This window comes from Vanacampus margaritifer, chromosome 6 (assembly GCF_051991255.1).
Source record: "Vanacampus margaritifer isolate UIUO_Vmar chromosome 6, RoL_Vmar_1.0, whole genome shotgun sequence".
Classification (NCBI taxonomy): domain Eukaryota; kingdom Metazoa; phylum Chordata; class Actinopteri; order Syngnathiformes; family Syngnathidae; genus Vanacampus; species Vanacampus margaritifer.
Genome location: NC_135437.1, coordinates 1558286 through 1573347, shown reverse-complemented (window position 1 = coordinate 1573347; position 15062 = coordinate 1558286). Strand labels below are relative to the sequence as shown.

General features: G+C 39.2%; 1 protein-coding gene across 6 annotated transcripts in view; it reads right to left on the bottom strand.

Annotated features, from left to right (window-relative positions):
- Positions 1-15062, bottom strand: part of sntb2 (syntrophin, beta 2) — a 112029-nt gene that overhangs the window by 31940 nt on the left and 65027 nt on the right. For all 6 annotated transcript variants that reach the window (XR_013294366.1, XM_077567523.1, XM_077567520.1 and 3 more), the window contains exon 6: positions 1453-1643. Coding sequence is in view for 5 of the 6 variants with exons in the window: in XM_077567523.1 (XP_077423649.1) it covers positions 1453-1643 (191 nt within the window). In the remaining variant the exon portion in view is untranslated. The remainder of the gene's footprint in view (positions 1-1452; positions 1644-15062) is intronic.

Sequence of the window (15062 nt, the reverse complement as noted above, 5' to 3'; positions counted from 1 at the left end):
GGGAACAACTTCAAAATAAAAGTGCTACAATGCATTTATTTTCATATACTACTTGGTAATGTGAGGTTTATTTTGAAATTGAGTTTCTCTCACAGCGTTAGCGCCGTGTACTGTCATACATACTGCCGTTTGCTTGACTATGACTTTCTGAGTAAACGGATGTCACGTCCAATTTCTGATGTCTCCTTTCTTTTCTGCTATGCGCACTTGTTTACAACTGACAGTATGCACGTCTATGTCTTTACGTCATCGACACTCAATGTCAACATCTGATGGGGGGAAAAAAAACACTCGACGTTGACGGTATGTTGTGCGCCCCGACGTATTTATGTCATTGGCTAGTCGTTACCTGAGTCCTGAGTAACAATTATGTCCTTTTCAGTCAACAGCAAGTGGCAAAATGGCCACCCCAAGAGATGTAAAAAAATTTTTTTAAAAAAGGGTGGATTTTGCTGTTTAATTTATATTTCACAAACATAATATTATTCAGAATGCCGTGTTTAGAATGGTGGGGGCACATAGAAATTATTTAAAAAATGTGTGGGTTGTGTTGTTTTCCGCTTTAATGTCAGAAGTCAGCAAATTTGAGTGCAGACAATCCAGCGACTCTCCCCAATTCCTCATTGCGTTGACACTGTAAGGCAGTATAAAAGTTTAGAAAAAGCTCATGGAGAGAAGCACACTTTAATTAGTATCTTCTGCCACCTAAGCTGAATTTAAAAATACTGAAAAAACAGCAATTAATCATATTGGTTATCACCGATTTTCCCAATAGTTGATTGACACAAATTTTGAGATAAGCCCAACCTTAGCATCTATTTACCTTTCTTGCATTTGCTAAAAATACCTAATTGCATAGGACTTTGTATAGTATGTCTAGGGTCCAGTACCCCATATTCCCAAACAACACCCCACAGGACACTCCGAGGTACACAGCTGAATGCCTTCTCCAAGTCCATAAAACACATGTAGGCTGGTTGGGCGAACGCCCATGCACCCTTGGGGACCCTGCTGAGGGTTAAGAGATACTCCACTGTTCCACGGGCCAAACCGAAAACCACACTGCTCCTCCTGAATCTGTGATTTGACTTTCTGATGGACCCTCCTTTCCAGCACCCCTGGTAAGGTTGCAACACACCTTAAAAAGGGGGACCACCACCTCAGTCTGCTAATCCTGAGACACTCTAAAGGCAGGTAAGGCAATTGAGAACAGTTTCTCATTTACAATGTCAACTTGGATTAAAAGCATTTTGCTTCAGCAAATTTGAGTGCCTCCACTTTTCTTGGGCATCTCGTCCTTGCTAAACTTTAATGCACAGTGACTAGGATAATTAACCTTAATCTGATTATAGGTTTGGAAATAGTAAAGCATTAGATTACTCGTTACTTTAAAAAGTAGTCATATTCGAGTAACATGTTACTAAGTAATTGGCATCACAGGTCACAACTTACCATTTTTCCCTCAGGACCCCCAAAGTCAAGATAAAGGTTGCGTATTCCATCGTCAGCAGACATTTTGAGTTTTTCATATGGATATCTGAACAGCACAGCTCTACTGGTTGGTTCGGCTAGCTCCCTCATCACAGTGAAGCCTTTTTCATAGTGCAGTGTCAGCCGGACATCTTGTCTGTTCAATGTGCAGCCTGGAGGAAGCATGGAATAGTCACAATTAGTGGATGTTAGCAAGTGGAAAGGTGAGTAAAGTGTGTGCAATAAATATGACTATGCAAACTATACTGCTTATCGATCCAATACTTTAAAAGTATTCTTAGAGTTTTTTTTGTTGTTGTAAAGAACACACACAGACGCACACACACAAAAAGAGAGCGATGATGATGACATGTTGACCCGGCAAGGCTGCCAAATGAATATTACTGAGCTCTCAAAAAAAAAACAAGCATAGCATTTGGTTAATTTATTTCACATAGCTTGTCGTAGAAGAGAAATTATTCACTATTGTAGTTTTCACTGCTGCCGTCAATAAAAGCCATATATATTGGTACAATAGTATGCCACACACGGTGGGCATTTTTGCTGTGTAGACAGAAAAAACACAGAGAAATCAATGCATTCAAGCTATTTAAGACGGCTGCCAAGATGGCTTCGCTTCTCCTGACAGTGAATAAGCGTCATTGACAGTCTATATGTAAGTCCATGCCAAACCGGCTAAACTGCGATGCAAGACTTATTTCTAGCCTTGTAGGAGTGTATAGTGCCTTTGGGGTGCTTCACTTTTTATACATTTTATTTTATTAAAGCCTAGTTCCAAAATTGATTACATTATTTATTTAATCAAGATTCGACACACAACACTTCATAATGATCCATCCATCCATTTTTATTTAGCTTATTCTGGGGTCAGGTTACATAGATAATAGCAGCTTAAGCAGGGAAGCCCAAGCCCAAACACTTTGTTCAGTTCTTCCGGGGGAATCCTGGGGTGTTTCCAGACCAGGTGGGAGACATAGTCTCTCCAGAGTTCCGGAGCTATCTCATCTGACTCCTCTGAGTGTGGAAAAGCAGCTGCTCTGCTCTGAGCCCTTTCGAGATGATCAAGCAACCAACCCTATTTCTAAGCGACAGCTCGATCTGTATCTATTACAGCTCTTGAATCATATACACTTGTACAGTCTCGGGAGAGCAAGACATTTGTAACAATGATTATTAATTGAATATGGTTTTATGAAAAAAAAAAAATATAACCTGCTATTTTTTAGCAAAGACATGACATGAAATTCTAAAACCAAGGTGTCTGCCATTAACTAGTACACCATGTGCATCTACGGTTCGTAAGATACACCAAATATGAGTTACACCTCACAGTTGCAATTGCACAGAGCTGTACACATGAGACCCAGTTTATAGCACTTGCACCTGCCACAACAGCCAGACTAATAACCACATTAGGTGAGCTATTCAGTATTCACAAATCGTGGTTGCCCAGAAGATCTGCCATTCCTCACTATCCTTCTGCTATCCCCAGCTTGCAGGGTTCTGTTCTTTTGGCTGACACTGGGTTGTCTGGGCCACCACACAACCCGCCTGATAGGCAGCACGCCTGGTGTGTTGGAGCAGAGCTGCTCCGTTTAGTGGGATTGACTCATAAGGCCTCTGCTTTGTGACAAACATGTCAAGCCTGGCCTCATCTACAGTAGCAACTGTCATACATTAAGATGACAAACTTCTCCAAAATCTCTAAGTCACAATCCTCCACTGTGGGCAGGTAACTAAGAGCGCATCTGTCGAGGAAAGACGCATCTCTCTCCTGCACTCGCTCCTGACTTCTAACTATTTTGACATTGTATGGCTTCCCCTGGTAAGACTAAAGTGATGTAGTTATGTCTCTGTTTCAGTCAATGATGCATAATTTCTTCACTAAACCTCTCTCATTTCATTGGTCCATTTCAGTGGTTAGTTTAGCTACCAATTTGTCCTACCGGATCCTACTTGACTGCTTGTTTTAAGCAATGCAGCTCAGGGTTCACTTACCTTTGCGCCTACATGAATTGACCAAAAATTTTAATTAAGTTTTGACTACACAATTGATTTTAAAAAAAGAACAATGCATTGAAATGCTAAACCTACACCTGTTATTTCATATAAAATGTAATGGTTCCGATTGAACAACTGGAAAATCCAAATTTCTCAAGAGGTTCACAAACTTTTGAGCAGCACTATATATATATATATATATATCATAGTTAGATTTACTCATAGCACAATATTGATTTTATTGTCCATAGAGGGCATAACATTTTTTTAATACATTTTTAAAAAGTACATATGCATGGATTGTGTTGATGTCAATGAACATTTTGAGTGGTGGTAAAAAAAATAGTAAAAAAGTAAAAAAATATTCATAAATGACTTTGTTATCACACTTACAAAGAGAAAAAGTATTGGACAAAATACCTTATGTGTTGTAATTTTTTTTTGTCGACCCAAGGGCTAGGTGCCGCTATATTTATTACTGACTATTGTCAAAGGGATACCTTCAGATCGTGGCTATTAACATACAAGTGAAGTTGGGAATTTTTTGGAGCATGTACCGGGGAGTTATTACGTATTTTGTCTTTCATAACGAAGTAAATATGAAACACACAATATGATGCCCTGCCCCAGTCATATAGTATTAAGAAATTGTTGTTCATGGCCCAGATCTTGAAATGGTCCAGGCCAAGATTGAAGTCAATTGGATCAAACGTGTAGGAGAAATGAGCAAGAGTATGCCCCCTGTAAATGTTAAAAAAATTTGAAAAAATTTGAAAAAATCGGACATTCAAAAATTCGTAGCTCACTTCCTGTTCATTTAAGCATATGGGTCCAAGAGACTTTTGTGTAGGTATTGGGCTCCCTCAAATACCAAAATCTTTTCGTAGATCTTGCTTAAACATACAAACTCGACTGCTTTCTAGGGGGCGCTAGTGAGTAATTTTTGTAAAAATTGCACAATACACGACAAAATATTGCTAATTTTGCCGGGCCAGATGTGTGTGCCAAGTTTCATGAGTTTCTGTGCATGGTAAGGCTCTCAAAATTGGCGTTGTTTTCCTGGCGAACAGTACCTTGTCATGCCCACAGCGATTCGCGAAAACTCACAAACTTTGTGTTAACGTAGTTGGAGAAAAAAGTTGAAGATTTTTTTTTGCCATTAGGTGGCACTATCAGTATGAATAAATATAAGTTCTTAGAAGTATTCAGACCTGGACTCTCATCAAACGTGTGAAATTTTGAGAGGATCATCTGGGTCAAGTTAACGCAGCTTTTATTGTCACGGTGAATCATCAGACACTGTAACGGCCACGCCCTTTGGTGAAAAGTTACAATATTCGGCGTGGGGCATGATCAACATCTTAAAGCTTTTCTGACAAAATTTCAACTTGATCCCTCAAACGGGCTCGGAACAATAGATAAAAATGTAAAGTACGACATTTCTTGTCACCACTAGGTGGCGCTACATGTATAACGGAGTAGCTGGGATTGATGCATATTTTATAGTTTGGTGAATTTTCCTAAATGTTTAGGTCCCCAAAAATGAGATCGTTTACAAAGAAGAAGAAGAAGACTTACAAAAAGAGGGAGTTCGCAGCGCTAGCTGCTCGGGCCCTAATAAGGCCCTAATATTTATATATTATCCACCATCTAAATTACTTGGCAGCAATTAAAGCAGGGGAGTATCAGTGCTTATTTTTGTCTACTTACGTTGACTGATACAGTAATGACGTAATGCCCACCTTTGAAGGTTGTTCTAAAATAGCTGTGATGACAGAAGGTGGGTAAAATAAAATGGCGGGCCGACGATGACAGGTTGGTTCGGCTTGAAAAAAATGGCGGACTGACGACGAATGACGGACCATTAAAAATATGTAAAATGCCCACCTCTGTTTATTAGTGTAGTTTAACTTTAACTCTTTGACTGCCAAAAACGTTAAATAACGTTTAGTAAAATCCAACGGAGGAGCGGCAAAGACGTTAAAAGACGTTCACCAAGTATTTTTTTTTTTTTGGGGGGGAAACGGGTGCAGGAAAGCCTTGGCCAGCTATGCTGAAAGTATCAAGCAGATCCAGTTAGTATAATGCCTATTTTTGGCCCCTAGATGGCAGCGATGACTCTCTTTGGACAAGATTGGGTAGGCGTCAGTAGAAGACGTGAGGCGAAGCTAGAGTGTTGAGGGGACAATGGCTGAGGAAGTCATAATGGCGACCGGTTGCAAGCAGCTCATGCTTGAGCATTTTTTTCAAAGACGAAAAGCATCGACCAATGCTAAAAAGCACATTGATGACGACGATGATGATGATGGTGACTCCGAGGTTGACGCCGAAGTTGGAAGCGTTGATGCGGCGGCTATGATTAGCCTCACCGGCTAGCGATGCTAACGCCGGAAAACACGGAGCACAACCGAGCACTTCTGCTCAGGCGGACGTTTAATCGGATGACGAGTCCAATGCATATTCATCGGAGGAGTGGGTACAGTCTGATCACGGAGAAGACACTGGTTCTGGACTACTATGCCACCATGAATGGAGCGGATACGATGGATCAGAACATCTCTTAACACCCGGTATAGGAACAGAAGGACATGAGGAAGCCAGACGTAACACCACCGTAATGTCACCGTATCATGATCCTGAGAGTAGACTTGATGGCAACACGGCCAAACACACACTGCAGTATATACTTGCTATTCCCCGGAAAAAAAAAAGCCAGCAAGAAAGTGTAGCGTCTGCACGCAAAGGAGCCATCGCAGTGAAACTAATCTGTTACAAAAAGAAAAACTGTATTTGAAACATCCACACAATTGTAAATAGTACCACGGTTGCACACATTTGTAAATAGTTTGCCAAATTGTTTTGTCAAATTGTTACACTGTTACACTAAATAAACGTATTTTGCTATCAAAAAACACTTTTTCATTGTTGGTGGTAGTGTTTTACAGAAGTAAAGCACTGTTTAGGTGTTTGTGGCATCATTCATGGAAAAAAAAAGGTGTCAAATTCACTAGAGTGCATGAAATAACCATTTTCTTTTTTTTTTTTTTTTTTCACAGAAGAGCTCAGTATTGTTCATTCGATTTGACATCATCATTGCTCTCCTTTTTTTTCTTTTTTTTTTTAAAAAATAACAAATCAATTTAAAAATTTTTAATAAATGTTTTTTTTTTTTTTTTTTTAAATACATATACATATATATATACATATACACACACATATATATATATATATATATATATATATATATACGTAGACCATGTTTCTATAAATTTTGATATTTGGTTTTTATTTGAGGCAGATATTTTTTCCATTAAAATGTGATTTATGAGGAGGTTAGACCATTGGTCGATATTCAGAGTTTGTTTATTTTTCCAGTTAACAAGAATTGTTTTTTTAGCGATAGTAAGGGCTACAAGTGTAGATTGAAATTGTTTATGTGGTAAATCAGTTGTTGTTAGGTCACCTAGCAAACACAAGTTTGGAGATAAAGGTATCCTACAGTCCAAAATAGCGGAAAGTTTTTCTAAGACTTTAGTCCAGAAATACATAACCGGAGTACATAACCATAAAGCATGAACATAAGTGTCTGTAGTGTTTTGTAAGCATTGGAGACAAATGTCGGAGTCTGAGAGTCCCATTTTCTTCATCATATATTGAGTAATGTATGTTCTGTGAATAACTTTATATTGGATAAGTTGTAAATTTGTGTGTTTTGTCATTTTAAATGCGTTTTCACAAACTTGAATCCAAAAGTCAGGTTCCGGTGCTATAGACAAGTCTGTCTCCCATTTCGAGATGGGTAAAGACATTTTATCAGTATATGAAAGTAACTTATATATTTTTGAAAGTTTTTTTGTTGTTGTCGGAGAAAGCTTGTTAATATCTTTAGCTAAAACAGGCGGTTGGAGCGTACCCCGAAGTGTTGGAATTTTTTTCTTTATCATATTTTTAACTTGTAGATAATTAAAAAATTTCCGTTTTTTATATTGTATTTTTGGAGCAAGGATGTATATGATATAAACATATTATCTGAGAAGAGATGGTGGAGATGTGTAATTCCTTTCTGCTCCCACACAGCTAAATGAAACGGTTGGTTGTTAAGTTGAAAGTCGGGGTTATGCCATAGGGGAGAAAGTCCACAGGGCTCCACTTGGGCTTTTGTCAATTCTAGTGCCTTCCACCAGGCAGTCACGGTGGCGGAAATCATTGGGTTTTTAAAACAATTATGGCGCTTAATCGATGTTGTAATAAAGAGTAAATCTCGAAGTCTGAGGTTATTACAATCCTTCTGTTCTAGTTCCAACCAACAGTTAGTGTCTCTGTTGGGTTGTGCCCATAGAACGATATATTGTAGCTGGTTAGCTATATAGTAGTACATAAAATTTGGTGCCTCTAGACCACCTTTGGATTTGCTTTTCTGAAGAGTAGATAGACTAATCTTTGCTTTTTTTTTATTCCAGTAAAATTTTGTTACGGCTGAGTCCAACAACTGGAACCATTTAGCCGTAGGTTTAAATGGAATCATTGAGAAAAAATAGTTTATTTTAGGTAAAACTTTCATTTTAATGGTGGCTATTCGTCCTATTAGAGAAATAGGAAGATTATTCCAGCGCTCCAAGTCACTATAAATGTTATCCAGAAGTGGAGAAAAGTTTAAATGAATTAAATCAGTTAATTTAGGTGAGATTTTTATGCCTAAGTATTTTAAATTACCTATAGGAAATGAGTAGTGTGGGTCCTGGCTTGCAGGGTTCCATGAATTTTCTGTAATAGGTAGAAGTGTTGATTTTGTCCAGTTAATAGAATAATCTGATAACTGTGAGAATTTAGTTATTAAATTAAATACTTCCCCTAGCGAAGTAGCCGGCTTTTCTAAATAAAGTAAGATGTCATCGGCATATAGATTAATTTTATGTTCTGTTACCCCAGAGTGAATTCCTTGAATCCTTCTTTCCTGGCGTATGGCTAATGCAAGTGGCTCAATAAATATTGCAAATAATAAAGGGGATAGTGGGCATCCCTGTCTTGTGCCTCTCTGTAAAGTAAAGCTCTGAGATATAATCCCATTAGTAGTAACTGTAGCTTTTGGAGAATCATATAATACTGATACCCAGTGGATAAATGATTTCCCAAAGCCAAATTTATTTAAAACAGCAAAGAGGAAGGACCAGTTAACTTTGTCGAAAGCTTTTTCTGCATCCAATGATATAATAACTGCCTTTTTATCATGCCGCTGTGACATGCTAATAAGGTTAAAGAGTCTCCTAATATTATTAGTAGAGTGCCGATCTTTAATAAAGCCTGTTTGGTCGCTATGAATAATTGTCGAGATTACTGTTTCTAGTCTAGATGTGAAAGCCTTAGTGATAATTTTAATATCAGTATTAATTAGTGAAATCGGACGGTAACTTGATGGAAGGGTGGGGTCTTTTTCTGGCTTTAATAAAAGTTTAATTGCTGCTGTATTCATGTGTGGGCGTATGTAACCCTTAGTTTTAATTTCTGTTACTACTCTTAAGAATAGTGGAGCAAGCATTAACCAGAAGTGCTTAAAAAATATAGCCGGATAACCATCCGGGCCAGGTGCTTTGCCATTAGGCATACTATCTAGAGCACTGTACAACTCGTTTATAGTAAGTGGCGCATCTAACATGTCTTTATATTCAGTAGTTAACTGAGGCATATTTAAGCTACTGAGGAATGCCTCAATATGCTCAGGGTTAGGCTTGTTAGTTTCTAAGTATAGGTTACGATAATAGTTATAAAAAATGTGATTAATTTCTTCTGGTGATTGTGTGCATTCACCAGTTGTCCCTTTAATCGCCGTTATAAGAGACTTTTCCCGATTGCATTGAAGTTGGTTTGCAAGAAATTTACCTGATTTGTTATTATATTCAAAGTTGTTATATCTCAATTGTTGTATTATAAATTCTGTCTTTTTAGTTAGCATATCGTCTAACTGTATTTTTGTATTTTGTAAGTCAGTCCATATTTGGTTATTTGGGTTTATTGCGTACTCATCCGTCAGTTGTTTAATTTTATCTTCCAAGTCTTTTTCTGATTTTTGATCCTGTTTCTTTTTATAAGATGAATATGATATAATTTTACCTCTAATTACTGCTTTCCCAGTTTCCCAGAGAAGAGATGGCGATAGGTCTGGAGAGTCATTTATTTCCAAAAAGTCTGCCCATTCTTTTCTTATAATTTTGTCAAACTCTGCGTCGTTTAGCAGTGAGATGTTAAACCACCATGTCGGTGGTGGTTTAAAGGTATAATCAACTTGTAGGGAAAGGGAGACTGGTGCATGGTCGCTAATAATAATAGGATGAATTTTTGTAACAGTTTTATCAGCAATAGAGTTATTTGTAAGAAAATAATCAATTCTTGAAAAAGACCGGTGCACAGCGGAAAAGAAGGTAAATTCCTTCTTATTTGGGTTTTTAAGTCTCCAGCTGTCGACGAGGCCAAAGTCATCCATATATTCCCCTATTACTTTAGTAGATTGTAATCGTCTACATGTTGTATTATTAGAACGGTCAACTAATGGATTTAAGACTGTGTTAAAGTCTCCTCCAATAATAATAGTAGAGTTCGCTGCTAAATCAAACAGCTGAGAGAAAAATTCATGGAAAAAGGCCGGATCGTCATTATTAGGGGCATATAAATTACCAAGTGTATATATTTTATTAAATATAGTCACCTGAATAATAATGTATCGGCCCTCTGGGTCTATTATTGTATTATTTAAAGTAAAGAGTAAATTCTTATGTATGAGTATACAGACTCCTCTTTGTCTACTGTTATAAGGGGCAGAGTACGCTTGGCTAAAATTCTTATCAATAAGTAATTTTTCTTCAGATTTTTGTAGGTGGGTTTCTTGTAGGAGGCAAATATCTGCTTTTAATTTTAAGAGATGGTCTAAAGTTTTTATTCTTTTTGCTTCTGAGCGAGCGCCACAAACATTCCAGGAAACCAGAACTAATTTATGCATACAAACAATATAGACTCAGTCCTGTGTATATATCTGCATAGGCCATTTGTCAGTATTAGTATGTTATAGGATAGAATCAAAGTGGTTAGGTGGTTTATGTAATTTGTGTAAAATATGAGGTAACGAGTAAGTAAATATAACAGTGAAAAAACAGGTAGGGAGGGAAATAACCATTTTCTATTGTTGATTACTGAAAACCGGAATAAGGTATGATGACATTTAACTGTTTCAATTTATATTTTAACTGTTTTGTATTTATTTATACATGTGTAGATATAGATATTACTATGTTAATTCAACCATTAGATGTATAAGGATGTGATAATGATTTCTTTAAACTTTGTTTGAACTCTGTCCTCTCTCTTTCCGTGAGAAAGGAATGTGTTAAAAGGTTTCTGTTGATTTATCGGAAGGGTTTGTTTAAAATACTGTCAGAGTTTCTGGTCATCAGGTCGTAAAAGTCTAAATTTCCAAGGGCAAAGCGTGTCAACATTAATTCTCCAAAGTTTGGAAGTAACTCTGTCAGGAACTTGTATCTGCTTTATATCACAAACTCTGCTAGGATTCAAAGGAGGGCGGGGACAAGTCACAATGTAAAACCTTTTCTATAAAGATGCTGAACATTCACTATTAAATACACACTTGGAGCTCTGCATAATTTTTTCGAGTGAGCCTAATTGTGTGTCTTTTAGAAGCTTCTAAAATAAAATACAAACTTGCAAGAACTTCTTCATCGATCTCATTTATGATTTATTTGAACACTCAAAATATTACAAAAATACATGTAATCTTACAAAGTGGTGACCCCGAACGTTTTTGGCGTTTTCAAGCTGTGACGTTCACGGACAAATGGAATTTCTGGCGCCATATTAATTGAACGGTAAGTGGAGACGTTTATCCACGTAGAGAAATTCTGTCTTTTTGGGATCGCTACAGCTGGTTTTCGTCTTCTAAATTGTCTAAATTGTATATGAGATCTGAGTGAACAAGTATTAGTGGAGTTTGAAGTCGTTTTTTGTTACGGAGGGACGCAAAGTCCTTGATTTTAGATTTTACTACGTCATTGAACGATACGTACGTGGTGACGGTTGTTTACGGAAGTACCGTCACGTTGGATTGCGCACAGCTGTAGTAGGAACAGCTTTTGGGGACAGGTTGAAGCGAGCGGCTTTGTTGTTTTTGTGGAGTTTAGCCGCTCGTGAAGTAATCGATAGATCCGGATGTATTTATTTTTCCACGAAGGCACGTTGTATTTTATTAAGTGAGTCCGTGCACTTCGGAGATATTTTATGTTCGTCTGTAGTTATTTTTTATTTTTTGGGGGAGTAATGAGCAACGTTGCTGAATCATTTTGACCTATTGAATTGTGTTACCACAAGTGAGATGTCACTGACTTGATAAATATTGAATACGACTTGAATATAATTAATAAACAGTATGGAGGACATTTTTAACCGTGACACCGAGTGGTTTGACCTGGATGTACTTCCGGTTCATACTCGGAACATTTGTTGGTTGCACAAGTCGCGAGCGCTTCCGAGGTTGCGATAGGCGCTTTGCCCGCAAGATGGAGGAATAAATTGAAGATTTTTTTAAATGACTGGATGCGCATCTGTTCTGAAAAAGGATGGTTCCCACCGTTACAATCTACGGTATGTCTAATATCATTGATGAGATCGGTTGAACTTGTTTGTGCGAAGAAACGGCAAGCGCTGGATAAACAGCTGAAAGGGACATCTATATTTTCTTCGAATGGGAGAAAGGTCAGACAACACTGTAAGAAAGTGGATCAGATGATGGTTAATGCTAGAATGTTAGCTTTGGGTAGCTCTGTAAAGGTCACTCGGATGGCGGTGTTAAGTGATCTTGAGAACAAAGAGACTGATGCTAAGCTAAAAGTTACGCCGGCGTACGCGGAGGTTCGCACGGGAGATAGACATGACCCTATAAACCCGTTTACTGAATCACCATATAGTACTGCTATTCAGATGCTGCAAAATTTGCAGGCACCTGTTTTGACTGTGAATGGTGGTAACCTCGATGTGGACTGGAATTGTGCCAATCTTGATATGAAGCAAACGCGTGACTCTGTTTTACAGGCCGCGGATGCGTTAGCTGCGGGCGTGAACGTCTCAGTGAAACAATTAGAACAGAAATTGGATGACGTGTTAGCTATTAGAGATGACCCGCAGGAAAAATTTAACCAGGCGAGAGCTTTCGGTTTGGAATTGACTAGACATGCGGAAGTTCCACAGTTAGCTCGTAGTAAATGGCATTCCATTCTTACTCGCTTTGAAAAAGCTGCAGAAGACGAATTGATGGAACAAAACCGTGTATTGAAGGCTGAACGGGATGAATTGTTTAGACAACGTGACCATGATATGACTGGTGAAGCTTCTAATGCATTGACTAACAGCTATCAAATTGAAGACATACAGAGGAAGCTAGCCCATCTGACATGTGCCGTCGAGGCTGTTTCAAGACCATGTGACATTAGTATGACTGAAAGACCACCAGACAGTACTCCTAAACAGCTGGTGACTCGCTCTAAAGTGGGTTTACAAGCACCTATGTTGAACAAGGTGGATCCAGCCACCGGGAATTCTGCTACTATGTATAAGCCTTATTTATCTTCTGATTTAAGCGTGCCTTTACAGAGACTTCCCCCATTGCCAGCGGGGGGGCAGAATTGGCTCAGGTCTTTGCAGAGAGAGGTGATAGGTCAGATTTTGACAGCGGGGGATGTGCGTGCGCTCTTGACACACGCTTGTCCTCTCTCTCAACTCGAAGTGTTGATGACTAATTCAGGAATGCCATCTTTAATGGATGGTGAGGCACTATCACGTGATAATTATTTGACACTCTTTGAGGTCCTCGATGAATTGTTCCCAATCCCGGAAATTGTCATATCTGACTTGATGTTTGCTCCGAAAGCTGGGGAGGAAGCGGCGGCATTCATTGACCGTGCTCTTGTGGAATTTTCGTTGAAAACTGGACACTTGCCAACTGACTCTGCACTATATTCACAAGTTTTCAGAGCAGCTGTGCTGAAGGGTCTTCCGAAATCTATTGTACAGGCTATGGAAACTAATCCAGATTTGCCCGGCGCAGAACATGCTAGATGGTTAGCCCATCTTAAACATCATTTGAGAAGGTATGCAAAAGATATCGAATCAAAAACTGAAAAACAAAAGAATACTGAATTGCATTTAGCAATTATGCAATTGCAAACTTTAAAGAAAAAGGAGGAGGATCTTGTGCTTCCGGCTTCCACTGATATGTCATCACCTAATAATGTTGTGGGAGATTGTGTTATGTTTCAGTCACTTCCTTTTGTTGATCGAGATTATTGCTTCAACTGTGGTCAAGCTGGCCACTGAGCAAATACCTGCCGACAGCACCCACGTGTCATCCGGGGCAGAGGCAGACGACAACAAAGAGGGCGCGGCTACTACCAGCAGAGGGGACGTGGCTCACAGGGCATTTCCACACGCCGGCTGTGATCATAACAGCAACAATATCCGCCTGTGCCAAATCAGCAGTTCCTGCCGCCACCTGGTGGACAGTTTCCGCAATGACTGGGCCCTGAATTCCCATCCAGAGGCCTCCAGGAACCGATGATTGAGATGGAGGTAGGGGGAACTTCCTTATCATTTATGGTGGATACTGGAGCTCGTCACTCTACCATTATGACATTGCCGCCTGACTGTACGCTCACCGCGAATGGCATTTCGCTGGTTGGATTCAAGGGAGAACAAACTATTCTGAATTTGACAGCTCCACTACGCACGCAATGCTTCTCACAGACTTTTTACATGAATTTGTATATGCTCCAAACTGTCCCGTGAATCTTATGGGAAGGGACCTTCTCATAAAAACTGCACCATTGATCCAGTGCGGGCCGGACGGACTCACGCTTCAGTTCCCAGATGGACATACTTATTACTGCGCTGGTGCCTCTGCCTCCAACGTATGTCCTCAGCTTCCAGTGGTACCTCAACACGCCATGACATGCGCCACTGCGGACATCTACTGGGCAAGGATTGACACTGATTCCTCCGGCTGGAGAGATGCTGAGACTTTTTGGAAAAATTGGTCTCCTTGGGTTCGTAATTTGAGATCATACAATATGGTATCTGACTGTCTACATTGCACTCTCTATTATGACAGAAAAAGTGATGAAATATACAGTGAGGCCTTCAATACTGTTGTTGACAACACCTGGGAGTTGCGTGTAGGTGATCTGTTCGCAGGTAGGCCTGGTGTCGCGTTTTCTATAAATCTGACTGAAGAACAATCTTTTTTCAGATTTATTATATTCCAAAACTCTTGATGCCTATTGGATTAAATCTGATTTGTTTGCTTCAATGTCTATTTTAGAAACTCAGCTTTTGGACCGTCATCATGGGAGGGAGACATCTGACAGCGACCATGCGGGTGACATGTTAAAAACCTTGCCTGCGGCACTATGAATAGCTGACCCGACTGATGTAGGCCTCTGTGAAGTTGCTCCAGTAACATTTGAAGTAAAACCCGACTCCGTTTGGGTGCCGCAGTACCAAATGAAGCCTGACGGGAA